Raw genomic sequence first — 27,934 nt, 5'->3', positions numbered from 1 at the left:
CCCCCCCAACCCCCCACCCAAAAAAAAAAAAAGCGTTTGGGGCACAACATTTGGCATAATGTGCATACTAAACAAGTATCATAATTAACAATGGAAGCAGTTTTTTGGTTTTATTAATCTAATCTTTCCACCCACCTATTGTGGGTTTTGCTTTATAAAAAAACAATGGAAACAGTTTTTAAAGTACGAAGATAATAAGTTGAAATAGAACATATCCTAATTTCTTTAACTTTAAGCGTTATTTTGATAATGTATTTCAACAAAATTGACAAGGATAGTGCATCATCATATACAATCACTTTCACTTTACGTTGATTATATTGACATAATAGAAATAACAATTATCATTTAAATACTAAAAAAGAGGACTTTCATAAATTATATTGTGTTGTTTTGGACTTTTTTTTGGCAAATTCATGCATTCATCGGAAAAATGACTAAATTAAGGGATCTTCCATTGAGGAAAAAGCAAGGAGGGAAGCTACGAAAGAACATGAAGGCAACAGGTACATTATAGCAAGATGTTAATCGGGGCTGTGTCAAGGTACTAAAGATGAAGATTCCTCTTTGAAAAGAAAAAAGAATGTAGAAAGTGGGGGCATGCGGCCAATACATAAGCCCATTTTCTACACAGATGCGCTCACTCACACATACTCTCTCTCTCTCTCTCTCTCTCTCTCTCTCTCTCTCTCTCTCATACAAGCGATCTACTGTGGCCAACTCCATAGCTCTCTCTCTCTCTCTCTCTCTCTCTCTCTCTCTCTCTCTCTGTGGAACCTGTATTGTACATTTTGCCTCCTCTGAAGAGCAAGAATGCTTGCTGATTAGCTTGTGTTTTAATTGAGCTGATCAGCTTCTATTGCACATCAGCTTACTAAGGTTTCCGGATTAAGGTTTTGATTGAACTAGATTTTGCATTATATAGATCAAGAAGCTCTATCTCAAGTTTTTGCATCATAGTAGGCCAGGTACCCAATTCATTAAAGCTTTCCTTCATCTCAATTTTGCACACTAGAGTGTACCAATAGCACTAAGGTCTCCTTTGTCTCAATTAATTTTTCAAATTCGAGTGTACTCAAGTGTAGTCAGAACTATTTCATCTCAATTTTGCACCCCTAAAGTGATTAAGGCTGTACCAAGAGTATTAAGGTCTACTTTGTCTCAATTTTGCACCCCTAGAGTGATCAGCATTGCATTCAAGCAACCAAGAGACTTAGCACTCTGAAATAAGGAGTGCGACAACTAAATAGCTAGATTGTTTTTCACACTAGTGTACTTGTATTGCTAAGGTTAACTTCCCTTTGTGAAAGCTGGAGAGCTTTTTGCAGAGGATCATGGGGAGAAATTCGAAGAAAAACAAGGGGAGAAAGCCCGCCGCTGAGCAAGGCCTTAAAGAAGCTGCCTCCTTAGCATCTTCTTCAGCTAACGTTGCAACTGCACCAGCACACCCCGCCCGAACTGCCAAACACAAAATCAGAAAGTTCCCATCACCACCGACCACCACCACCACCACATCCACTCAGGTATGCATCCATCCACCATATGAAAGAGAGAGATGAGAAGGTGCTCGGGGAGGTCATCTACAACCTGGGTTCAATATAAGGATACTTCTAACTCCAAAGAATTGACACATTTTTTTTCACAAATGGGTATAATTTAAGAAACTTTGATACATATTGAACAGGAAAAGGGTGTTACAATCATTGGAAATCCACACATAAGGGATTCTCATAATACCCCTTGAATGCAAGTAATAAAATACTTCTACATAGAGTGAATGCCTTGAGGGAAGATGCCACGCCTTAATGAACCACAGATTCTGATTGCAAGGATTCTCTCCTAAACTAATTTAAGAGCTCGTCTACAGGAGCATTCGCGATGGGTATCCATGTTTGCTATTGTGATTTAAAGAGAATGCACACAATTTTGCTAACATTGGACAACAAGGAAAAGCCACCACTGCCCAAGATTGTTTTAGAACTTCCATAAAGTTTCAACCTTCTAGATGATTCATTCCACTAGCATGACTAAGACTACTCTATGGGAAACAAAATTCTCTGTGGGCCATGATTACTTTTGGTTGCCTAGATGCTTGAGGCCTTAGTCTCGCACCAGTGTGACTTGGAGAGAGCCCAACAGCCCTTGTTTTGTGTGCTTTTGGGCGTTTGATTGGAACTTTGCCTTTCCAAACAGCATCTAGGCTTAAGGAAATATCGACAGGAACCACTCACTTGGAATTATGTTTTTTAGCCATCCTTTGACATCTCTTTATTGTCTCAGGTTGCCAGAATTCATGCGAGGGCCTTGTAAATGTATTTGCTGAAGATGTCAAGCTTTAATACTTTCATCAGAAATAATGTCTCAACTTCATATAGTTGCATGGATGATTAAACAGAAGTTAAACAAGAAGCCCTATTGACCAAGTTTTTTGGTGCCTACCAAAAAGAACAAAACTCGCAGTCTGGCTCAAAAAAATCTTGCATTCATAAGTCAAAATCCTGCCACACTAAGCCATGTTCAATAATATAAGACATCTGCCGAGTAGTACACTCCTCAAACAATGGATAGGCATCCATATCCATTGTACTTCGTGAATTAAGATTCAAGGTTTCCGGGTCCACAAGAAAATACCCCATAGGTAAAATGATTCTTAAGCAAACTCAAACTTGTTTGAAATATCCCTCTATAGGTAAGTAGAGAGCTATGAAACTTCTACAATCACTAGAAAACGACGGACAAGATTTAATACTTCCAAGTTGAGCACTAAATTGCACTTAATATAGAAAAAAATGCTATTCTCAAAAAATAAATTTTTTAAGTTTTTTTACTTTTGAGATTGAAGATAACTCTCAAGGTCTTATTTACATCTTAAAATGTCAGAATAATTGGAATTGGAAATACCAAAGTAGTCTAAATGTTCAGACAAGTTTGATAAATCTTGTTGACTACCACGGGGTGTCCAGCAGACATTAATAATGGTGCCGACAACATTGTCAAGGGAAGTAGTTGATGTTAGGAAAATTTGAGGCATCAGACAGGAAACTTACATGCTCCAAATGTCTAACTGAATCCAGCAATGTAAAATTCTTGTCTGCAAAGCTTTGCATTAGAACAGTCTTAAAATTTCTCACAAGAATGCATCTCAATAATTGAAGCTTCCCTGGTGATAAATACAAAACAATGAAAGCTAAGAGCTAGAGGGTTATTTAGCAAAGACTTTCATAACTATTTTTCACAGTTTTTTTAGATCCACAGGAGGCCCTGAAATGTATATGAGCTGAATTTGAAAGAAACAGCATGTCTATTCAATGTGGGCCTTCCTCAAAACACCCAGGTTATGGCAGGCAAACAAGGAAGGTTGCACTTTGTAGAGCCTATGTTACCAAGACTTCACAAGGAGCATAGTAGAATAAAATTTATCCCGTATAACCAATTTACCCCTTCCCAAATCATTGCCTCATTTTGGAAAGCTTACAAACGTATCACCCCCTCCCCAAACAAAAAAAGACCTGCCCGTCACAAAAAATGTGAGGTTGAGCAAGTTAAAGGTCTATGAAGAAAGAAATCCTCAGCGTTGCCAGCTCGTACATCTGCATAAAACAACCCCTGCCAGGACCTTGGTCTTACACATGACGGGAGGGAGGATGCGAAGATGTCTGTATCTGACCAATGGCACATCGTAACCCATGAGATAGATGTGTATCCATATAGCTAAGTCGAATCACAAATCCATCCCCTCTGAGTTTGAGGAGATGCTCTCTATAGAAAGCCATCTTCGTACCCAACTCCTGTGCTGGCTCTATCCATGTCCTCCTGGTGTCCAACTGCGTCAGGTCCTAGCGAATGAGTCTAGTAATCTCCATCCGAGTAAGAGGTAGTGATGGTGCATCAAGGGAGTACTGAAAGGGAGGCAAGCTGTCCATGCTGAAGCCATGTATATGGGACCACGCTGACATCTGTGCATACCAGCATGATGTATCCCCTGTGATGCTAACTGTCTCGAAGACTCAAGGGCCAATGTGGCATATCTGTCTCTAAGAGTATCCCATCCATGAAGGAGACTGATCTGGTAAGCGCCTCTATCTCCATGGGAGGGGCTGCTAGCTTCGCTCTAATGATCTCGTGTGGCACGGATACCTTGGCTCTAGCCTCCAATCAATCAAGAAATCATAGATACCAAGGGCCTCTCCATAACTCCACCCATCTTCACCCACAAAGGGTCCCCAAACCTGAACCCCGTAGAGCATAGTTGAAGCTACCAAGGTATCAAAGAGCCAAAGTTTTGTTCAGGGTTCCTAGAGCTGAACCTGTGAACAAATCCTCTCCAATCCTCTCAAGGCCGCATACGCTCTGGTCAATCTAGCCTCTGCTGCTCTCTTCAAAGAAAACCTTGGCCTAGTGAAGACTACCCCCAAGATAGGTGTATGCATCTGTGTACTACTCTTCTAGTGTCAAGTTAATGATGGTGGGGGTTGTCTCCTTGCCTTTTCCTTTCTTTGGGATCTCGATCCATTTCTCCGCCTCACCCGCTTTCTACTGGGTCTTTGAAATAACATCCACCCATGAAGTCGTCATTGCTTTGTGTTGCTTCTCCCCATCTTTGATGGCTTGCATTTGTTCTTTAATTGTGTTGAGTTCGTCAACTATTGAGGGTTGAAGCTCGCCTTCTTCAAGTGTGTGTCATGATCGCATCTCTACAAGCTCCTTCTTGAGTAACACTATATTGGACCGACACGCATTCTTTGAGTATCTTTATGGTGCCTAGAAGGTTGCGATTAATTTTATTGATGGTCTCATTTCTTCTTTGCATTTTTGAATGGCATCTTCCAGAGGGTTGTCTTTGCCATTTTGCTTCTTCATGTTTGAGAGGGAGAGGGAGAGAGTTCATGAGAAAGGGAAATGCACACTACGTAAGCATGTGTTTCCACATTATGCATCCATGGCATTTGTTTACACTTCCACATCATCCATACATGTGCACTTTGTAGCTATCCACAATCTCTGCACTTTCTAAAGTGAATTTCTGAGAATTCCTACCTGCAACATGTCTTTAGCTGCTGCCTCGAAAACCCCACACCTGCTGCTCTCGGGAACTTGCTATGGCAATCTGTGGCGAACCCTAAAGTGGTGACCTGCGATCTGCAGGCGAGCAGGCAGGGCAGCGTGCAGGCTTTAGGGTGGGGGGCGCAGGCAGGCCCACGCACAAGCTACACAGAAGGAGAGAGTGACGACCTGCGCATCACCTGCTCGCAGACCGCATGCGCAGAGAGAAATGAAATGAAATGAAATGTTATATTAACGTCTTCAAAAGGCCAAAGTGACCTATGAGACCAGAAAGTTACAATGTGGTGGATCTGATACAAAGTCAGAGTAACAAGATGCCAAAATGACAAAATGACAAAATAAAATATTATGGAATCCTAGACTGCTGGGTGTGGACTAAGCAGCTAAAACAGCTAGCTGGGATAGGTAGATCATAGGAGATCCAGCATCGGTCGCTGGCGGATCTCATCAATCTCCTCCATGGTCAGTAGTCTGACCGGGCGTTGTGCATGTCGAGCCAATGTGACCTGGATCCTCTGATGCAGTCTCTGTCGATGTTGTGTAGTCCTCCGCAGTCGTGGGCGTCTTAATCTCCCCAGCTCAGTCGCTCGTTCGATTAGTATGCCTTTGGTGTAAAGCGACGAGCTCTGCTGTGGTAGTAACTCCTCCGGGTGTCCAGTGGCAGCTCTAAAGAAGTCTGTGATCTGTCGCTGAGACTGGCTAATCTTTCCTCTCATCAAGCTCTCTCTGTGTCTGCGCAGCTCGAGCAAAAACAAACCCAGGCATCTTTGATCCTCGTACCGCATGACTCTAGAGAATGGTCCAAAGCCCTCTCTGAACAAGCAATGGAAGCGGCCTCGTATCTCGTAGTAGACGGGGCAGTGGCATGTGTAGTGCAACTCTGTCTCAGGCTCGATGTCACACAGGGGGCATGTCCTGGCCTCTACTAGTACTCCGCTGTATCTCCCAGTCTCGATCCGCAGCTGGTGTGAAGATGTGCGTATCTTGCCAATAGCACATCGTACCCCATGAGACAGGTGAGTGTCCATGTATCTGGGCCTCGTCACAAAACCATCCTCCGTAAGCTGGAGGAGAGAGAGAGTAGTGAATGAGGGCTAATATCACACACACACACACACACACACACAAAGAAATGAAATGAAATATTCTATTAACATCTTCAAAAGGCCAAAGTGACCTATAAGACCAGAGAGTTACAATGTGGTGGATCTAATACAAAGTCTAAGTAACAAAATAAAAATACTATAGAATTCTAAGCTTCTAGATGTGAGCTAAGCAGCTAGTTGGGCTTGTGTAGGATATGAGTAGGGGGTAGGGGGTGAAGTGAATGGGGGGCTAAGACAACACAATATGGGTGTATCCTCAGAAAGAGCTAAATCACAGGAGATCCAGAAGAGAGAGAGAGAGAAATGAAATGGAATGAAATGAAATGTTATATTAACGTCTTCAAAAGGCCAAAGTGACCTATGAGACCAGAGCGTTACAATGTGGTGGATCTGATACAAAGTCAGAGTAACAAAATGACAAATGACAAAATAAAAATACTACGGAATCCTAAACTGGTAGGTGTGAACTAAGCAACTAGCTGGGATAGCTAAATCACAAGTCACAAGAGATCCAACATCGGTCGCTGGCAGGTCTCATCAATCTCCTCCATGGTCAGCAGTCTAATCGGGCGTCGTGCATGTCGGGCCAAAGTGACCCGAATCCTCTATTGATGTAGTCTCCGTCGATGCTGTGTAGTCCTCCGCAGTCGTGGGCATCTGCATCTCCCCAGCTAAAGTCACTCGATCGATCAATGTGCCTCTGGTGTGAGGCGACAAGCTCTGCTCTGGTAGTAGCTCCTCCGGGTGTCCAGTGTTTGCTCTAAAGAAGTTTGTGATGTGTCTCTGAGACTAGATGGCCTCTCCTCTCATCAGGCTCTCTCTGTGTCTGCGTAGCTCGAGCAGAAACAAACCCAGGCATCTCTGATCCTCGTACCTCATGACTTTGGAGAGTGGTCCAAAGCCCTCTCTGAACATGGTCAGAACTCTGGTTGGGCGTCTTGCATGTCGAGCTAGAGTGATCTGTATCTTCTGTTGCAGCCTTCGTTGGTAGTGGGGGACCCCCCGAGGTCTTGGACGTCTGGATCTGCCAAGTTCAGTGGCTCAGTCAAGCAGTGTACCTCTAGTATGAGTAGGCTCTGAGATCTGCTGTAATGACTACTCCGTTGGCTCTCCTCTATCTGGTGTAAAGAAATCTATGATTCGTCTCTAAGACTGTCTTTCCCCTGATGTCCTCAACAAGCTCTCCCTAAGTCTACGCAGCTCTAGCAGGAACAATCCGAGACACCTCTGATCTTTGTATCTCATGACCCTAGAAAAAGGTCTGAACCCTTCTCTAAATAGACAGTGGAAGTGGCCGCGTATCTCATAGTATGCCAGGCAGTGACATGTGTAGTGCAGCTCTGTCTCTGGCTCTAAGTTACATAGGTGACATATCCTGGCTCCTGCCTGCACCCCTCAAAATCGGCCAGTCTCGATCTGGAGCTGATGTGAGGATGTGCGTATCTGTCCAATAGCGCATCTTATTCCATGAGATAAATGTGTATCCATGTATGCAGGCCTAGTCACAAAGTCGTCCTCCGGGAGTTGGAGAAGATGCTCTCTGTAGAAGGCCATCTTCGTGTCCAACTCTTGTGCCCGTTGTATCCATGTGCTCCTCGTCTTTAGCTGAATCAGATCCTGACGTATGAGTCTGGTGATCTCTATCCGTGTGAGAGATAGGGAGGGTGCATCCAGGGAGTATTGAAGCGGAGGTAATCTATCCATGTTGAGACCATGCGACTGAAACCATGATGTCATCTGTCCATACCAACATGCTGTATCGCCTTGTAGAGCTAGTTGTCGAGATGACTCCAAGGCAAGCCGCGCGTATCTGTCCCTGGGGAGATCCCATAGACCGTGCATAAAGGAAACCGATCTCGTCAATGCCTCCACCACGAGGGGGGGGGGGGGGGGGGGGGGGGGGGGGGGACGGCTAGCTCGGCTCGGATAATCTCATGTGGTACTGAGGCCTTAGCCCAAATCATCCGAGCGATCATAGAGACCAGAGGCCTCTCCATACATCTCCATCCATTTGTGTTGCCAGATCTCCCATGGTGGTCTACTGAGGGTCCCCATACCTGAACTCCATAGAGCATAGCTCGAGTCACTAGAGTGTCAAAAAACCAAGCTTTGTTTGCAGTTCCTGAAACTGAACCTGCGAACACATCCTCTCCAGTCCTCCCAAAGCTGCATATGCTCTCGTCGGTCTAGTCTCTGATGCTCTCCTTAGTGAAAACACCGGTCCACCAAAGACTACCCCAAGATAGGTATATGCATTTGTGTACTCCACAGTCTCGCGGCTATACATAAATGTGGGTGCCGACCTCCTGACCCACTGTGGTGTAGTGTTGAACACCATAACCTTGGTTTTCTCCAGATTGACAAACAATCCACTATCACGAGCAAATGTATGCAGAGCATCCAAATGACGCTGCATCCCCTCTGGGGAGTTAGAAATCCGCACAATATCATCAGCATATAGTAACAGCGGAATCCATGTCCCTGCTAGCTGAGCCCCCCTGTCCCCCTGACGCTCTACATAGTCCGAAAACTCATCCACATACATCCCAAAAAGAGTCGGGGATAAGGGGCATCCCTGCTTTACTCCAATAGTGGAGTGGACCATGTCAGACATTCCCTCAGTGGTGCATACCCGCCCCATCACTGTCCTATATAGAGCCAGAATACCCCATATCAGCTCTGTAGGCTCACCAATGTCCTGTAGTCTGTGTATAAGTCTGGCTCTCGACACTGTCAAAAGCTTTGCGGAAGTCCACAAAGCTACAATAGATCCTCTTGCCATGGTGTCTACCCTCCTCAATAATAGCTCTGAGTATCAGAATCTGGTCAAGAGTGGAGAAACCTCTCCTGAAACCTGCTTGCCCTGGTGCTCTTATTCCCTCTCGCTCTGCCCATCTACTCAGCTCCTGCTCAAGAACGGAAGCATACAACCTAGCTAATGTGTGACCAACCATGATGGTGCGATAATTCGCGGGAATCATGGGATCTCCTAACTTGAAAATAGGCACAATCGTAGACATACTCCAAGTCTCCAAGAAGCCTTCATACATGGCTCATTAAACATCATAGCCAGGAGCTCTGCAAGCATATCTTTGGCATGGATGAAGTGCTCTACTACCAGACCATCATGATCATGTGCAAAGAAAGAACATGTCTCCGGACATGTTCTTACCCTCTCGGCAGCAAAGAAAGAACATGTCTCCGGACATGTCTCTAGTGGGTCCGGCACAGGTGGTTGCCCTGATGCTGTGTAGAGAGATGTGGCATATTCCTCCCATGTCTCAGTGGAGGTGACCGCTGGCGATGGTGAATGCTAGTGGAATAGCCTCCATGCTTCGCCTGAGTCCTGACTTATAAATAGCTGATATAGATCCCGCTCTAGCTGAGATAGGTAGGCCCTTTTCTTTCGTCGCACTAGGCGGCGAAAGATAATCCGTGACTGTCTATGTGTGGTAATACCTGTGAGCATTTCCCTCTATAATTTGATCCTCGTCTCTTTGCACTCCTCATCATACCAACTGTTCTGGGGCATGTTCCCAGATCGTCTCCGTGTGGGCTGGCTGTGGGGGTATGCCTCTGATGCTACATCATGGAGCGTCACTGTCAGTATCTGAGTGAGTTCATCTAGTGGCCGTCCCGGCTCCTGGGTGCATAGCTGCCTGTATATCTCATCCATATACACAAAATCTGTCTCCCTCATGAAGGTATACCGAGTGTGTGTGGAGAGAGAGATTTGAAATGAAATGATATATTAACGCCTTCAAAAGGCCAAAATGACCTATGAGACCAATCCGTTACAAACTAGTGAATCTGATACCATGTCTCAGTACAAAAAAGAGATGCTAAAATGAATCTAGAAGTGCTACTAGCTGGAACTGTGTGGAGTATGTGTGATCACTGATACAATGGGTGCCCAATACAAGAGGGTGATTGCTGTCACTTATTTTATATTCACATTTTGCAGGTTAATGACAATCGGACTGTGAAAGGATTGAAAGAAACCCAGCCTGTACTGGCACCTCATAACACTGTCAAACAAGACACCCACCCGTTGGTGGGCCCTTCCACAACCCCCACTCCTGAAAGCCTACGCACACGTACAGCTATCGTAACTGAGTCAGCAGTAACGGTTAGCTCTTCACATGAGAAAGAAATCGCCCTTCACCAACCTATCACAACAAATCTCAGTGACTCCTATGACAGTTCCTCTGCTTCTAGCTCTGAAACAGAGATGTGCGTGCAAGACGATGATCACATCCCCACGTACAGTGACAATGTAGCAGAAATGCAGAAGATAGAACAAATAGGTACAACGGAACAAGCACAAAGAACGAATATATTGCAACAAATCAACGAGAAGCCCAAAGATCTGGTTGCAGAAGAATACACGAACAAATTACTTGTGGCCATGGAGAGGAACGAAGACCCACAAAGAACTGACAGCCGTGGGCATACTTCAGGTATGGTAGCAATTCCTGATGTGGCAGGACCCTTTACAACCCCTTCACCTTCTTTACATCAAAAGCTAGAAGCAGAGGTTACAGAATACTTGATAGGGAACGCTTCTAGAGCCCAAGCTGATGAGGCAAATATCAGTTTTGGAGGAGGTGCCGAACAAATGAGCGATTCACCACTGCCGGCATTCCACCCTGATAAAGACAATGAAGTTCCCGAAGTTTTGGGCTCATGCATCAAAATGGAAACAACAAAGCAGACAGCTGGCAAGGATAGAAGCTCAGCTCCAGCAGTTGTGGGGAGAAAAGAGGATACAAACCTAGTGAATGCAGAACCGGATGTGAGAGAACAGAGCAATTGTGAAAGCGAGACAATTCTGTTTGATGCATTGATAACCTCTTCCACACCACCAAACAATCTGAAACAAAAACATGATAAGGTACGCTTACGAATTAAAAAATGCTACTTTATTAGTTAGAGAGGTGCTGCAATTACAAGGCCACAAAACAAGATCACTCTCTGTACTACTACTAGTCTTCTTTTTACACAAAACCGAATACAACAGGTTATTGAAAGCATTCATGCAGCTGAACAAGTATTGACATGATGCTTGATTGCAGGTGCAGGAACTTGAGATTGTGCTAGATTCTTTTGATAAAGAACTAGAGGAGGACAAAGCCCACACACCTGCGGAGAAATATAATGAGCCAGCAAAGTTAGACAAAGAAATAGAAAGTACCAGAGACATATCAGCTCATCAGAGACAACCATCAGGGGCCACACACAACGTGGTGCAGGAACCATTGGAAAAATATGCTTTGCCAAAGGACACAAACGAAGAAACCAGGCAAGTAAATGTATGTTGCGGCGAGGAACCCCCCCAATGCTCCATTCAGGAGTCAGCCTCAAGTAATGTTGATAAACAGCTGATGGAAAGAAAGGCTCAAGAGGTTATAATAGACACTTCGCAGGTACAAGAAAGGGAAATGTCTGAACTGGGCCCTCTGAATGAGATGCTAATCCAACCCTTCCAACCAACAGATTCACATCCGAGTCTAGAAAGTGAACAAGGTCAAACGCCCATTGTTCAAGAGCAACATATACACAGTGAGGTCGAACAAGGGTATGCGCCCAAGGATGTAAAGAGAGAAAATAGTGGCACTGTCGGCATAGACAAGGAATTACAACCACTAACAGACGACAAAGAAAGCACCACCAGTATCCACAGTACAACTCCTGTTAGCCCAGAAGATATAATCACTGATGCTCAACAGAATATTCAGGAAAGCCATGCAGAAAACCTATCCATTTCAGAGAATGTAGCTGATGAAGCACATGAGACAAAAGAGGAAAACTCCTTGGTCAGCCAAATATTGGAGCAGCAAGAGGATGTAGATGTTAGGCTAGAAGCTCGGAGTGTTGTAGCAGCAACATGTGAAATGCACACTTTGCTGAGCACTGAGCAGTACACACACCTGGTAGAACCTGAGGTGAAGACTGCTACAATTCACCCTACAAGTGACTGCCAAGAAACGCCTGACCAGATCTATATTGACTCTACATGTGAAGAGCACAGCATAAGTTCTGTGGACAATGATGTGGAGAAGGTTGAGATGGCTGAGACAGAGGTAAAAGATCTAGAGCTACAAGGACAGAAAAACTGTCAAGATGAACAACCTGATGACCTTGACAGGGGCACTGTTTTTGAAGGGCATGCAACAGAATCAGTGGGAAACGAAATGGAGAAGCTTGAGTGCATAGAGGTACAGGACAACAGTATCTCGGTCGACCAAGAGGGACACCTCGAAGAAAAACCTGGAGGGCAGAAAACAACAGACACTTCGGAAAACGACATGAAGAAGCCCGATGAGGGAGTATCGCAGGCAGTGGGCGTCACTCTTGACAAAAACTGGGACTCTCAAGAAGAAAAACCAGACCAAGTTTACAATGACTCTGTATGCACAGAGCACCAAAGATCTTTGGAAAATGCAGGAGAGGAGATTGAGGCAGGCCAGTCAGAGGAAACTATTGTGGTTGAAGAAGAGAAAGCATTCGAAGAAAAACTGAGCCAGCTTGATGACATCAGAAAATGTGCCCAAGAGAAGCCTGAGGTGGAAGCACTAGAGTTAGCAAGTGCCACACCTGACGGCAGCTATGTTTGCAAAGAGGAGACACATCTGGTGGAAAACCAGCAGGAGAGAGAACTAGAGGTTGGAGATGTTGCACTTCATGAACATGAGCAAAGTCCCGAAGAGGAGCATAACCAGCCGGATAGAGGCATTGCATGTGAAGGCCATACAACAAACTCTGCTGACAGAGAAAAGGATAATTTTCCTGTAGGAGAGCCAGAGGTGAAAGATAGGAGCCTCGACATAGAGGATTACCTGCAAGGAAAACCTGACGATGCTCATGCGGCCTCGGTCTGCCAGGAGCATGACTCTCCAGAGAATGTGGCAGAGACGGTTGCTATGGGAGAGCCACCGGTAGGAGGTATCACACTTCCTGAGCACCAGAAGTGCAAAGAAAATGAACCTCACCAACAGCTTGATAGAGCCATAGAAGTTAAATCCATGGAAACTGACATGGAGGAGTCTGACATGGGACAGCTAGACGAAGACGAATGCCTGCAAGAAAAAACTGACCATGCTCATTGTGGATTGGTCTGCTTGGAGGACAGACATACAGAATCTTTAGAAAAGGAGATGAACAAGTCTGATGTGATAATACCAGCAGCAGCAGGAGGTGATAAAGACCTAGAGAGCCCAGAAGAAAACTTTGCCCAACAGCTTGATAGGGGTACTATATGTGAAGAGCATGCCACAAACTTCACCAAAAACGAAAGGGAGAAACAGCGAGAGTCAGAGGCAGATCTCAACAAGCAGGAGTGCCAGGAAGAAAACTCTGACCAGGCCCATAGTGGCTCTGTCTGTGAAGAGCCCAAAGCAAAAGTCCCTCTGGAAAATGTGAAGAAACTTAATTCAGAGGGAGAAGATGTCACGCTTCACCAAGCGTATCAAGAGGAAAAGCCTGACCAAGTTGACAGGGAGACTGTATGTCAAGAGCACAACATAATTTCTGAGAAAGAAATAGAGAAGCTTGATGTAGAAGAGTTGGGAATTGCTACTGTGACAGAAGAAGCGAGTGTGCGCCAAGAAAGGCAATATATGAGCTCTGCAGAAGAAGAAATGGAGCAGACGATCCAAGAGGTAGAAATCGATGCCCTCAAGGAGAAGACAGCCGGTTCAGAAGAAATAACTGGGCAGGTTGGTGATGGCTATGTGGGCGAAGAGAATGATAGACTCTCAACACAAAAGATAGAGGAAAAACCTGAGGTAGGAGAGCCAGACATTAAAGATGTTGCAATTCAAGAGGAAACAGAGAGCCAAGAAGACCAGCTTGAGAGGCTCATTGCCAGTGAAGAGCATGCAGAACCCTCTCTCGACATGGAGAAAGCTGAAGTCGAAAAACCCGAAGTAGCAGTGAACAAAGAGAAGTGCCAGGAAGAAGAAGATCACGAGGCTGATGTGGGCTCTGTCCGTGAGGAGCACCAACAAACACATTTTCTGGAAGATGCACTGGAGATGCCTGATGTGGGAGAGTCACAGGTGAGTGAACACCGGGAGCTGCAAGCAGAAACACCTGTTCAGGTTGACACTGACTCTGCATGTCAAGAGCACTCAACAAGCTCTATGGAAAATGAAATAGAGAAGCTTGAGATAGAAAGTGTCACCCTTGAGGAGATTAAAGAGAGCCCAGAAGAAATAAGTGAATGTGTGCTCAAAGAGCAAGAGGTTACAAAAGAGCTGGAGAAAACGGAGGTGGCAGAGCCAGAGGTTGAAGGTGTTTCACTTCCGCGGGAAAAAGAGATAAGGGAAGACGAACTTGACCAGCTTACCAGAATTAAAGAAGATGCAAAAACCTGTATTGATAGCGACAAGGAGAAGCTCGAGGGAGCAAAGCCTGGGGTAGCACTGGACAAAGATGAGTGCAAGGAAGAAAAACACGGCCAGGCTGATGATGGCTCTCTGTATGAAGAGCACCAGCAAACAGACCAGGACAAAGATGACTGCAAGGAAGAAAAACACTACCCGGCTGATGAGGGCTCTCTTTGTGAGGAGCACCAACAAACAGACCTGGAACAAGCAATGGAAGGAGTCAAGCTTGACAAAGAGCTGGAACCGCCAGAACAAAAATCAGATCACATTAGCAGTGACTCTGAAGAGCACCCCCCAACAAGCCACTCTACAGGTAATGAAAATGAGGTCGGAGAGCTGGAGACAGCCATTGCACTTGAAGTGGAGAAAGAGGTTCCAAAAGAGTATACCACAAAATCTGTGGAAGATGAAACAGAACAGCCTAAGCTACAGGTAGAAAGTGTCATCCTAGAGGAGAAGAAGGAGAGTCCAAATGAAATGCAAGATCAGATCAATAGTGACTGTGAGGGCGAAGAGAATGGGTTGCACTCAGTGGACAATGAATTGGAGAAACTTGCGGTGGGAGAGGCAGAGATGGAAGGTGTGGCACTTCACAAGGAAACAGACAGCCAAGAAGAGGAAGCAGGCATGCTTGAGGTATGCAATTTATCGAAAGAGGATGCAAAAGACTCCATTGAAATTGCCGGAAATCCCGACCTAAAGAGCACTGTTCTTGACAAAGAGGACCTAGAGGGAGAAAAACATTGCCAAGCTCTTGATGAGGATCACCAAGTAGCAGAATTTCAGGAAAATGCATTGGAAAATCCTACTGTAGAAGAGCCACATGTGGGTGTACAAGGCAAACAGGCAGGTGAGGAAGAAAAAGATCAGCAGGCTGACGATGGCTCAGTTTCTGAGCAGCATCAAGCGAGAGACTTATGTGAGGATGCATTGGAAACGCCTAATGTGGAAAATCCTACTGTAGAAGAGCCACATGTGGCTGTACAAGACAAACAGGCAGGCGAGGAAGAAAAAGATCAGCAGGCTGACGATGGCTCAGTTTCTGAGCAGCATCAAGCGAGAGACTTATGTGAGGGTGCATTGGAAACGCCTAATGTGGAAAATCCTACTGTAGAAGAGCCACATGTGGCTGTACAAGACAAACAGGCAGGCGAGGAAGAAAAAGATCAGCAGGCTGACGATGGCTCAGTTTCTGAGCAGCATCAAGCGAGAGACTTATGTGAGGGTGCATTGGAAACGCCTAATGTGGAAAATCCTACTGTAGAAGAGCCACATGTGGCTGTACAAGACAAACAGGCAGGCGAGGAAGAAAAAGATCAGCAGGCTGACGATGGCTCAGTTTCTGAGCAGCATCAAGCGAGAGACTTATGTGAGGATGCATTGGAAACGCCTCATGTGGAAAATCCTACTGTAGAAGAGCCACATGTGGGTGTACAAGACAAACAGGCAGGCGAGGAAGAAAAAGATCAGCAGGCTGACGATGGCTCAGTTTCTGAGCAGCATCAAGCGAGAAACTTATGTGAGGATGCATTGGAAACACCTAATGTGGAAAATCCTACTGTAGAAGAGCCACATGTGGCTGTACAATACAAACAGGCAGGCGAGGAAGAAAAAGATCAGCAGGCTGACGATGGCTCAGTTTCTGAGCAGCATCAAGCGAGAGACTTATGTGAGGATGCATTGGAAACGCCTAATGTGGAAAATCCTACTGTAGAAGAGCCACATGTGGGTGTACAAGACAAACAGCCAGGAGAGGAAGAAAAAGATCAGCAGGCTGACGATGGCTCAGTTTCTGAGCAGCATCAAGCGAGAGACTTATGTGAGGATGCATTGGAAACGCCTAATGTGGGAGAGCACCAAGTGAAAGGTATAATCCTTGACAAAGACCAGGAATACCAAGAAGATATACCTGATCAAGTTAGCAGTGACTCTGTATCTCAAGAGGAACCAACAAGCTCTATGAAAAATGAAATTCAAAAGCTTGAGGTGGAGTCGTCCAACAAAGCTCTCACTATCAAAAAAGAAAAAGGCTGCCAGGAAGACCACACCACAAAATCTGTGGACAATGCAATGGATCAGCCAAGTGAAGGTAAGCTTCACTCAGTGGAAAATGAACCAGAGGAAATTGAGGTAGGAGAACTAGAGGTTGCAGGTGATGCAGTTCATGGGAAGAAAGAGGGGCAAGAGCAAGACATTAACCACCTAGAAAGGGGCCATGCGTGTGAAGGGGATGCACAAAAAGCTCTTGAAAGTGAAACGGAGATGCCTGAGGCCGGGAAGCCTGAGGTAAACAGCACTACAGCCCTTGAAGAAGAAGAAATACATGACCAAGCTGACAGTGACTCTGTCTGTGAGGAGCACCAAGTAACAGAGCACGCAGTGGAGAAGCCTGATGTGGGAGAGCCACAGGTGGAAAGTGTGGGGCTTGATGAAGACCAGGAACCACCAGAAGGAAAATCTGATCAAGTTGACAGAGAAACAGTATGTCAAGAGCACCCAACAAACTCTGTGGAAGGAAAGCTCGAGGTAGGAGAGTGCCAAATAGCTATTGGGGTCCAAGAAGACAAAGAGTGCCAAGAAGAGCGTGCCATGGAGAGCGGAATGCAGCAGCCCACACCCGAGATAGAAAGTACCACCCTCGAAGAGAAGAAAGAGAGTTCAGAACAAATGCTTGACCAGGTTGATGGCAGTAATAAGTGTCAAGATAATGAGATTTCCTCAGTGGTACATGAGCTTGCGAACGCCAAGATGGGAGAAGCAGAGGTTGAAAGTGTTCGACTTCACAAGAAGCAAGAGAGTCAAGAAGACCAACTTGAAGAGCTTGATAAGGGTGCTAAGTGTGAAGTTCACACAGAAACCTCTGTTGAAAATGCCATTGGAAAGCCTGAGATTAACGACACTACACTTGACAGAGAGGGAAAAAATGATCAGGCTGATAGTCACTCTGCCTGTGAAAAGCACCAGATGACAGACTTTCCACAAATTGCAATGGAGAACCCTGCACAGGCTGAAGGTGCCAACCTTGACAAAGAACAGGAATTACCAGAAGAAATAATGGATCAAGTTTGCAATGAGTCTGCATGTATAGATGCCACAAAAAGAGAGAACACTGAGGTTGTAGAGTCAGAGGCTGCTATACCCCTTCATAAAGAGGAAGAATACCAAGAACACCTGTGCCAGCTTAATGTGTGTGACGAGCAAAGCATGAGTCCTCCTGACATTCCAAAGGAGAAGCCTGAAGTGAAAGAGCCCAAGGTGGAAATAGCCCTTCTTGAGAAAACAGAAGAGTATCAAGAAGAAACAAGTGACCAAGTTGAAAGTGACTGTGTGCATGATGAGCATGAGACAAAATCTATGGAAGTTTCTCAAATGGAAGAACCAGAGCTTGAAGATGTTGCACTCTACCAAAGGAATGAAAGCAAAGGAGAAGCTGACGAGGTCAGCAGTTCCTCCCCAAATGAGGAGCTCATCACGAATTCTGTAGATAAGGACTTGGAGAGGCTCGAGGTGGATGAGACACAAGTAGGTCTAGCACCTAAGAAAAAAGAGGATTGCCAACCTAACCAGGCTGATCACAACAGCTCTGTATGTGAGGAACAGGCACCAACGTCTGCGGCTAGGGAACTGGAGCTAGCTCAGCTGGAAGAGCCAGAGGCAGGAGTCAAGATAAGCGACAAAACAGAATGCCAAGGTATTGCAATTCACCAAAAGAATGAAAACGAAGAAAGTGAAGCTGACAAGGATGGTGCCCCAATCATCACAGATTCTGGAGAAACAGAAGTGGAGAGATTTGAGGTGGGTAGGGCACAGGTGGGTATAGCCCTCCAGGAAATGGAGAATTGCCAAGCTGATAAAGCCAACTCTGCCTGTGAGGAACAGGCACAAAAATCTGTGGCAAGTGAACTGAGACCAGTTGAGCTGGAAGAGCCAGAGGTAGACACAATCATACTCGACATTATGGAACAACGAGAAGAAGAACCTGGCCAGGTCCATAGCCACTCAATATGTGAAGAGCAAACCACAAACCTCATAAAAAATCGATTGGAAAGCCCCGAAATGGAAGAGCCAAAGGTAGATTGTGTCGAGCTTGACAAAGAGATGCTGTGTCAAGAAGAAAATCCTGCTGATCTTGAGAACTGCTCTCAGAATACAAGAAGCTGTTTGGAAGGCGAAGCAAAGAAGATAAACTTGGGAGAGCCAGATGGATCAGCGGCCGATCTTGAAAAAGTGGATTGCGGAAAAGAACCTTACCAGCTGCAAACAGAGCCCGTAACTGAGGAGAAGGTGGAGACACTTGAGCTGAGAGAGCTTGTCAAGCTTGAGGGAAAGAATGAGTGTCAAGAAGAAGACCATACTGACGTCAGAAATGCCCCTCAAGGCCAAGAGCAAACAACAAGGACTCTAGAAATTGACATGGTGAAGCTTCAGGTAGAAGACCAAGAGGTTACATTTGAACAAGATAACAAACCTAGTCAATTTGATGGTGAGTCTGCATGTGAAGACCTGAGTGAGCAAGATGTAGAAAGTTCTGGACTCCAGGAAAAGAAAGAATGTCAAGAAGAAAGTATTGACCAGGTGGAGAGAGAACCAGAGGCAGGTCCTGTCATGCTCGCTGAAGTCAAAGGGTGTCATGAAGACAAATCCAACCAGATGGAACAGTGTCCAGGAAAGGAAGAGTGCCAGGAAGAAGATTCTGACAGGCTCAGTACTGACATTGTATGTGAAGACACTGAGAAAGAAAAGCTTGAGATGGGAGACCCAGATGCCGGAGATGTCTTGCTCGACAATGAGGAGTTGCAAGAGGAAGAAACTGACAGGGTTTGTGATAGTTCAGAAGGTGATCGCTATACAGCCAGATCTGTGGAAAAGACTGAAAAGCTCAAAGTGGAAAACTCAGTATTTGAAGAGGAAAAACCTAGCAAAGAAGAGAGACCAGACTTTGCAGAAAATGAAGCAGAGAAATCTGAGGAAGGAATACCAGAGGTAGAGATTGTCAAGCTAGATAACAAGGAGAGCCAAAATGAAAAACCAGACCAACGAATGGGTGGCTCTGTCTCTGAAGAGCATTCAGCTGATATCGAAGAACATGACATAGATAAACTTCAAGCAAGCCAGCCAGAACTAGAAGGCACTGTAGCACTGGATGAAAGGAATGAGTGCTTAGAGGAAATACCTGATGCCATTGACCATAAGTCTGCAGGTGAAATAGAGATACTAGGGGAAGAACCAATAGCACTCGAAGGAAAGGAAGAGTGCTACAGCGAAAGCAAGCATAGACATGCTGTCGATAATACTGGTGTGAGTGAAGCACAAATGGTAGAAAGTGCAGAGAATGAAAACGAGAAGCCTGAGATAAGAATTCCAAAGGTAGAAGATTTGCTGGACAAAATGGAGCATCAAAATGAAGAGCATGGAACCAGCTTTACAGAAGATGTGCAGAATGAAACAGAGAACGCTGAGGTGAGAGAGCCAGAGGTAAAAGAAACTATACCTGCTGAAGCAAGAAATACCTCTGTATGTAAAGAGCATGCAACTGACTCTAAAGAAGATGACATAGATAAGTTTGAAGTGAACCAACCAGAGGTCGGCATGCCTGATCAGCTCATCAGTAGTACATCTGTCAGCACAGCACACGTAGCAGACTTTGTGGAGAATGAAACAGAGAAGCCTGAGATGGAGGTGCCCGCAGTAGAAGATAATGTGCGAGACAAAGGGGAATGCCATAGTGACATATCCAACCCAGACGAATCTAGCTCTGTATGTGAAGAGTCCATGACCGACTCTAGGGATGAGTTTGAGCTGAGCCAGCCCAAGGTAGAAAAGCTTGATGAGGTAATTGTCGGTACTACATCTATGAGTGAAGCGCACACACTGGACCTTCTAAAGAATGAAACAGAGAAGTCTGAGGTGGGCATGCTTGAAGTGGAAAACAATAAGGAGAGCCATAGCGAAAAACCTGACCAAGATCGAAGTAGTACTGTATGTGAAGAGAATGCAATTGACTTGCAAGAACATGAGGTGGATAAGTTTGAGATGAACCAGCCCGACATCGTCGCAAATAGTTTATCTGTGCATGAAACATGCATGCTAGAACCTCTTGAGAATGGAACAGAGAAGGCTGAGAAGGGAGCACCACAGGTAGAAGGTACTGCGGTGGAGCAAAAAGAGTGTGTCCATGACAAACCTTACCAAGATGGAAGTAGCTCTGTAGATGAAGTGCATGTAACTGAATCTAAAGAAGATGGCATGGATAAACTGGAGGTGAACCTGCCAGCAGTAGCAAAGCCTGAGGAGGGAGCACCACAGGGAGAAGGTATTGCGGAGGAGCAAAAAGAGTGCATCTGTGACAAACCTTACCAAGATGAAAGTAGCTCTGTAGATGAAGTGCATGTAACTGAATTTAAAGAAGACGACGTGGATAAACTGGAGGTGAACCTGCCAGCAGTAGGAAAGCCTGATCAGGTCATTCCTGGTAGTATATCTACTGTTGAAGCGCACACAGTGCCAGAGGAGGCTAATGTGCCCGAGCAAAAGAAGTGCCTTGATCCAAAAACTGACCGAGATGAAGGTGGCTCTGTACATGAAGAGCATTCAACAGAAAAAGATGACGTAAGCAAGCCTGAGGTGAACCAGCCAGGGGTGGAAGAGCCTGATGAGGTCATCACCCTAAGATCTGTGAGTGAAACAGATACACTTGACTCTCCGGGGAATGGAACAGAGAAGCCTGAGGAAGAAACACAAGAGGTGGAAGATGATATGCTGGAGCAAAAGGAGTGCCTTGGTGAAAAACCTGACCAAGCAACAGAGCCTAAGGAAGACAAAATGGAAAAACCTGAGGAAAAAGTGGCAGAGGAAGGAATGCCAGATGTGGAATATAATATGCTGCCACGGAAGGAGCACCTCGGTGAAACATCTGACCAAGCCACAGACTCCAAGGAAGATGAGATGAAAAAGCTTGAGGGAGCAGAAGATATTGTGCTGGAGCAAAAGGAGTGCTTGGGTGAAAAACCTGACCAACGTGACAGCAGCTCTGTATTTCAAGCGCATGAAACAGAATATAAAGCAGATGGCAAGGATAAGCTTGAGGTGGAACAGCCACCGGTAGACGCGTCCAATCAGATAACCGCCGGCGGCACATCTGTGGGTGAAACACAGGGAGTAGACTCTCTCATGGGTGAAACAAAGAAGCCTGAGGGAGTGCTAGAGGTAGATGTTCATTTGCTGGTGCCTGAGGAGTGCCTTGAGCAGACAACTGAGCAAGATGAAAACACCTCTCTAAGCGAAGAGTATGTAGCTGAATCAATAGGAGATGACATAAATAAGCTTGAGATGAACCAGCTTGAAGTCAAAGAATCTCATCAGGCCATTGTCAGTAGTACACCAGTGAGTGAAACATGCAAAGCAGACTCTCAGGAGACCAGACCAGAGAAGAATGAGGAATTGCCAGAGATAGAAGACAATGTGCTGGAGGAAAAAGTCGGTGAAAAACCATACCAAGATGAAACCAGTTCTGTGTTTGAAGAGAATGCAACAGACTCTAAAGAAGAAGACATGGACAAACTTAAGGTGGGCCTGCCACAGCCTGATCAGGATATGTTACTAGAGGAAGGGGAGTGCCTTGGTGAAAAACCTGACCAAGAAGAAAGTAGCTCTGTATGTGAAGGGCATGCAATTGACTCTAAAGAAGATGTTGGGGATAATCTTGAGGCGAAGCTGCCAGAGTCTGATCAGGTCATCACCAGTGGTGCATCTGTATGTGAACACACACCCCAAAACGCGAGAGACGAGCCTAAGGTGGGAGTGCCAGCGGTCAAAGGTGATGGATTAGCATCAGTACAAGACTTTAGCACTAACGAAAATGTGCAAGCAGTAGAGTCAGACCTTTTATCAATAACTCAGGATGGGGAGCAAACATCAATACATGACTTTAGCACTGATGAAGATGTGCAAGCAGCAGAACTGTCAGACCTGCCTACTGAAGACAAACAGGAGAAAGAGTTTGAGCAGGAGCCTGGACATAGCCAAAACGCCAATACACAGCTTCATGATCCATCATCTCCGCGTGCCATGACAAAGAGCAACACAGAAGAGAATGACTTCACGCAAAATGCTGAAATAAGTGACGCACCCAAACCTCCAGAAGGCACAGAAGAAATCCTGGAGGACCAGGAAGTTCATCAGATGGAAGAATCTGACTTGAGCCAAGGAACCCAAAAGCATGAATCTGAGAAAGTTGACACTGCAATGCCACTGACGAGTATTTCTGCTACTCAAGAAGAGGACAATCTGAACCTCACAACAGGTGACCGGGAGGCCGAGGCAAAGGAGATACAAACTCTCATGGACAAGCAAACGAGTCAATGCCAAGGTATCAGCCTCCCTACCTTAGCTCTAGCTGTGCCTCAGGCCCCACAAGAAGCAATCCCTGCAGATGGAGGAGTTGAGACGCCTACAATGCAGTCGAGCTCTGCAGATATCAAAGATACGCTAGTGGGCATTAAAGAGCTTAAGGATGAAACACACGAGCAACAAAGCCCACAACCAGTACTAGACCAGCAGGAATCACCAACTGAGAAGGAAAAGGCTTACAGCGTCCAAGAAGTTGCAGCAACACAGTATCAATTAGACAATGCAGAGCTATCAAGTGAAAGAGAAGTAGATACAACAACACTAGAAACTGATCAAATTAATTCCAAGGAGACCCAGTTAGAACAAAGAGAGGCACGCAAAGAAGTCGCTGCTCTAGTTTTGGATGAGGAACAGCCAAACTTCAAAGTTGAAAGCCAGGAATCATGCACAGAATGTGATATGAATACATTAAATGTGCTATGCAAGGAGCTTGCACCAACGGAAACCGATTACAATCCAAAGGAGATGAAGATGATACCAGAAACCTCTGGTGATTCAAACCAAATGGACTGTGAGGCCAGAAACATCACAGAGGTGAGTAAAAGCCAAACAACTGCCGAGATAGATGCTTCCATGAATGAGCAAATTAATGCAGTTGGGATGCCTAATGAAAATATTGAACTTAAGCCACAGTCAAGTAATGAACAAAACAGCACGGAACCTGTCAACCTCCATCAACAAGAAATTCACACGCAAGAAGCCCCAATACTATCACTCACCCACCAAATGAAGTTAGCTGGCATCAATGACGTAAAAGGTGCACTCCAGACAGTAAAAGAGACATCTGCTGCACCTGAAGAGCATGAAGGTAAGTTTGACCTTGAGCAAATTGTCCCTATTTACATTCCACTGCACAGCAATGTGACAATTTATGAAACTACAACAGAACCTGCAAAAAACAATTTTGTGAAGCAACAACCTGAAGAACAGAAGCCTGAAAATTTGGGTGTGAAGGCAGAAGATGCTACAGATAAGGAGTTAGCATACAATCAAATTATTCCCATCCTCTCATCAGAGGAAGTATGGAAACCAGAGGACGGGAAACATATACAATTCAATGAGGCATTTCAATCTCTGCCTACTCCAGTAATGGCCTGTTCCACTCCAAGCAATCTGTTACCTCTGCCTCTGTAAATGAGAGGCCATAAACAGAACAGAGGGACTGAAGATAGGGTGATAGATTCACCATGGCTAACGACAAGCATGGGAAAGAAATACTGTTAAGAGGCAATAACAACAATAGAACACGGCGAGCCACTATACGACTAACATTATTTTAACTCAAAGCATGGAAAGGCAAAGCTCCCTAGAGGTTTGTAACTCAAAAGTACAGGCAATTTCTTGGGTGGCAATATAACTCGCTTTATGGAAAAGTATCTACTGCATAAGATTCCCAGCAGTGCCTGCATCGTATGCAGTAGACAGACATGGAATAATCTGACATCCACAAACCAAGCTACCAAATGTGCAAGCAAGACCACCTTCATTCAGGTAATATCAGACCTCAGAGAATATCAATCAAATCATGAAAGGTTATTATGAAAATAACATATGTTGTCCTCGTGTTGTTCTGCAGCTTGCAGTGTGCCAAAAAAATCCAAGCACATTCAGTATACATTTTCTCGTTGTTCAGTACACAGGTGTGAAGCTTGCTAGTGATAATATAGACGATGCAATAGGTCTATCCTAGATGTCACGAAAGGGGTTTTGAGGTGCTTTTCTTCGTGTGATCTTGACAGGTACAAAGCCCTTACCAATACCTGTCGAGGGATCTTTGCTGTTTGAATTATGAGGATGACAAACTAAAAAGGTAACAAGATATCTAAATCGGTTAAGAAACTGAATGAACTTTGTACTGTTCTTCTAACGTATGTATGTACTCTCTGTAAGCAGGAATAACACAATATTGTAAAGATACAGCAAGTCCCAAGACCCAAATAAACAATGTATGGAAGTGCTAGAGCAGACATGCCAACAGACCTTCCTATATGGTGGTGCAAGCAGCTGTCTGTATGAGGTGCAAAGTCAACTTCAAAGGACTAGAACGGTGGATAAGAAGTAGCCAGAGCCCTGAGGAATGGAGGGTAGGAAAGCCTATACGAGGAATAAGAAACATGTCAGAACGATGGCCCTTGAAGCATATTGAATTGCACAAATTTCACACACTTTGACAAGGCTCGATGCTCAGCCTGCATTGAAGAGAAATCAAAGCCAGCCACTGAAAGAGAGTTAAATCTACCAACTGCTGCAATGCACCAAAAGCATAAAATGCATGCCTTGATCGAGGATGAAAACATGATGGCAAAAATTCCAACCTTGCACAGAAAGCTCCACATGTAAAGAAGAGGGAAATCTCTCCGTTCTGAATGTCTGACGGTTGCTTGCCAAACTAGTGCACGCTAATTCAACTATTTTTGACAAGCTTTCGGTGGAAAAGGCTGTCACGAGAAAAAAGGTTACCGTATAGCTGCGAGTTGAGTGTCTGTCTATGTCCTCCATTTCAGCGACCCCGGGGGGGAGGTAAACGGTTGCTATGGTAATTAACACTAATAAGGCCACAGGCCAAAAAAAAGAAGTGTCACACGGAACGTGCAAGTAAAAGTAGAACGTGATGCTAGAAAATAGGAAAAGGGTGTTTTGAGCTTGAATTTTGATTGGTTATTCACCAAGGGACTCTCATAATGCTTTAAAAATGGGAATATTAGGGGTACTACTATTTTCAAGGGAGTTGTCTCCTTCATCCTCTTAAATTCACCCTCAGATTGTGTGACCACGATTTTGTACACGCTGAGTGAATACCAGTAATGTTGTGTGGGACTCCGGTTTGAGACCACTTGGTGTGTTTCCTTTTCCCTGCTCGCGAGGGTTGGGCGAGGGGGTCAAGCCTAGGCACCTTGTGTTCTAATGGACATCACAACCATCCAACGGTTTTTTGGCATCTCGATTCTCAACTATGCACATGTCTAGCGGATGTGTTAGACATAGGTTAACCCCCTACCTATGCTCATTAAACCAACAACCAAGGACAAGGTCTCCATAATGTTGCCCTTTTAAATTTTCCTTATGAGCCCATAGGGTGGGTTGAGACAAGCTAGGAGGTTGGTGCTCACAAAGCACCGAGGTAATGGCTCTATGTGGTCTTCAACAGCCAATGAGGGTTGAGCACTTGACATGAAGGATGGAAACCCTACACAGTCCAGTGTAGAGTTTTACACTGGAGGTCACCCAATGCAGGGTGGGCCACTATCTCTACTATCAGTTTTTGCCCACTCAATGCCACTTTGGAGTCTCTTTTTATGTCGCCGACTACCCAACCTAGCCTCAAAACAACTTTCCAGTCCCACTACATAACACAAGTTAGAGCACATATTACATGTAGGTCATGAGTGAAGCTATTCATACCATATGTTGTGGGGTTGTGTTATTTGATTGTCAAGCTAGTCGAATACATATTGGCTCCTTGCAAATGTTGTAGCTCCTTGTAGGGAGCTCCAAATGCTTTAGGGCTTTGGACAGAGATAAATCCACTTGAGATGAGCTTGAAAATGAAAGTTTTTGAAGAGATACATCTTTGGGTGGGAGATATCCTTTCAGTGCTGGCTAAAAGACGTTCCATGCACCCACTTGGAAACTCCAATTGCCTTGAGATTTGAATCAGAGGAGGAACTAAAGTTGTCTGCTTGAATACCAAAGGGCTACTTGATATGTGCCTTTGGGTGGAAGTTAGGCCCAAGATGTTGCACTCTAAAAATTTACAGATTCTCGTTAGTGCCTTAGAGATGGTGAGTTAATCAGGTTATTATTCTATTAAATAATACCCTAGTAGGGATTGATCACACTCATTATGGCATAAAGAGACATCCCTGATCTTGCATAGATTAGCCTCATGACTAAGGTGGATTCGTGACCTAGTCAAACGGCATGTGAGCCAAATGTAGTCAATAACAGCTATGAAAGCATCCTTGTTCTCAGTCACACAACTGGAACTGGCCATTGTAGGCTACTTCTTTGTGAGGACAAGGTTCCCGACAAGGCTTGGCAAGGGGGCTATAAGCTGACATGGCTTGGGAAAGGGGTCTTGTATAACACATGGCCAATATCCCTCTTCCTCTCAATGAAGAAGCCAATATCATTCATCTTGATTGAAGAAGCCAATATCCCTCGTCCTCTCATCGGTATCAAGAACCAGTGAGTTTTTGGGGGAGGAGGAGAAAAAAGCGTCCATGCAAAGTAAGGAATGAGGGGAGGAAAGGGCATGTCGAGGATTCAAGACTATTGCAATGTCGTTAAAGGCTCGTGTGAGGCAAGCCTTGCGCACACAAAAGAGGAGGTGGACCAACTCAAAACATCTTCTATTTGATCATTCAAAGTGAGCTTCATAAGCTTCGCTGTATAAATGAGTGGTGAGGAAGGCATGTCTCTTTTTCCCAAAAACAACACGTGCATACCATCGGATTCAAACATAAGACTGTTATCCTCATAGCTATGATGTAATGATGGTCCTAACCCCTGCAACCACTCCTAGCTTAACACAACATCTACTCTATACATAATCATTACTTGAAAATCTAAGGCTGTATGATACCCTTGGATCTCAAGATGTACACCTTTAACTTGTGTATCCCACACTTTAGCATCATGGCCATTTATCATAGCTACCTTGTAGCAATGGGAACTAAGTGTTTGAGACAGATTGATACGTTTCACTAACTTATGTTAATGAAGTTGGGAGATGCTCCATTATCTACCAAGATTCTCACCTTGTGACCTTGGATATAGCCATACATTCTCACAAGTTCATGTGGACCAGATGTCAACTGCCACATAGAGGCTGTAATACAGGACTCGTGAACCGCTACAGTATGTGTTACTTCCACATTGGAATAATGAGAAGAGGATTCTAAGGGAAGCAAGTGCACCATGTGCATAGCTTTTTCCTTACATTGGGTAATAGATTTTTTCTTA

The 27,934-nt window shown here is 44.9% G+C and overlaps 1 protein-coding gene and 1 long non-coding RNA gene across 6 annotated transcripts; one reads left to right on the top strand and one right to left on the bottom strand.

Moving 5' to 3' along the window:
• The first annotated feature begins 671 nt into the window (after nt 1-671).
• Nucleotides 672-25,433, top strand: LOC147436204 (uncharacterized). 5 transcript variants are annotated; one of them, XM_086489098.1, is made up of 7 exons: nt 672-1,523; nt 10,135-11,064; nt 11,246-23,777; nt 23,856-24,460; nt 24,546-24,609; nt 24,709-24,779; nt 24,863-25,433. In XM_086489098.1, exons 1-4 carry the CDS (start codon nt 1,335-1,337, stop codon nt 24,101-24,103), a joined length of 13,899 nt encoding a protein of 4,632 aa, XP_086345224.1. In that variant the 5' UTR covers nt 672-1,334; the 3' UTR covers nt 24,104-24,460; nt 24,546-24,609; nt 24,709-24,779; nt 24,863-25,433. The 5 variants fall into 5 exon arrangements, with proteins under 5 accessions (XP_086345224.1, XP_086345223.1, XP_086345222.1 ...); XM_086489097.1 differs by having other exon boundaries at nt 673-879; nt 1,329-1,523; nt 11,246-24,460; XM_086489096.1 differs by having other exon boundaries at nt 673-893; nt 1,329-1,523; nt 11,246-24,460.
• Nucleotides 10,683-27,934, bottom strand: LOC147436203 (uncharacterized). The gene is made up of 3 exons (XR_015185163.1): nt 25,430-27,934; nt 10,945-11,043; nt 10,683-10,819 (listed from the first exon to the last, which is right to left on the bottom strand). It is a non-coding gene; the product is annotated as an uncharacterized LOC147436203 (long non-coding RNA).

Source organism: Adiantum capillus-veneris, chromosome 18 (genome assembly GCF_014529385.1).
Source record: "Adiantum capillus-veneris isolate H3 chromosome 18, ASM1452938v2, whole genome shotgun sequence".
Lineage (NCBI taxonomy): Eukaryota > Viridiplantae > Streptophyta > Polypodiopsida > Polypodiales > Pteridaceae > Adiantum > Adiantum capillus-veneris.
Note: the sequence above shows the minus strand (reverse complement) of the source record. Positions and strands in the feature narration are given on the sequence as shown.

What these genes read in the sequence shown, in the direction of transcription:
- LOC147436204 (XM_086489097.1), top strand. Translation starts at nt 1,335, where the DNA reads ATGGGGAGAAATTCGAAGAAAAACAAGGGGAGAAAGCCCGCCGCTGAG. An exon ending in CCACCACCACATCCACTCAG is followed by an intron (nt 1,524 to 10,134) that starts GTATGCATCCAT and finishes CACATTTTGCAG; the next exon opens with GTTAATGACAATCGGACTGT. An exon ending in TGAAACAAAAACATGATAAG is followed by an intron (nt 11,065 to 11,245) that starts GTACGCTTACGA and finishes GCTTGATTGCAG; the next exon opens with GTGCAGGAACTTGAGATTGT.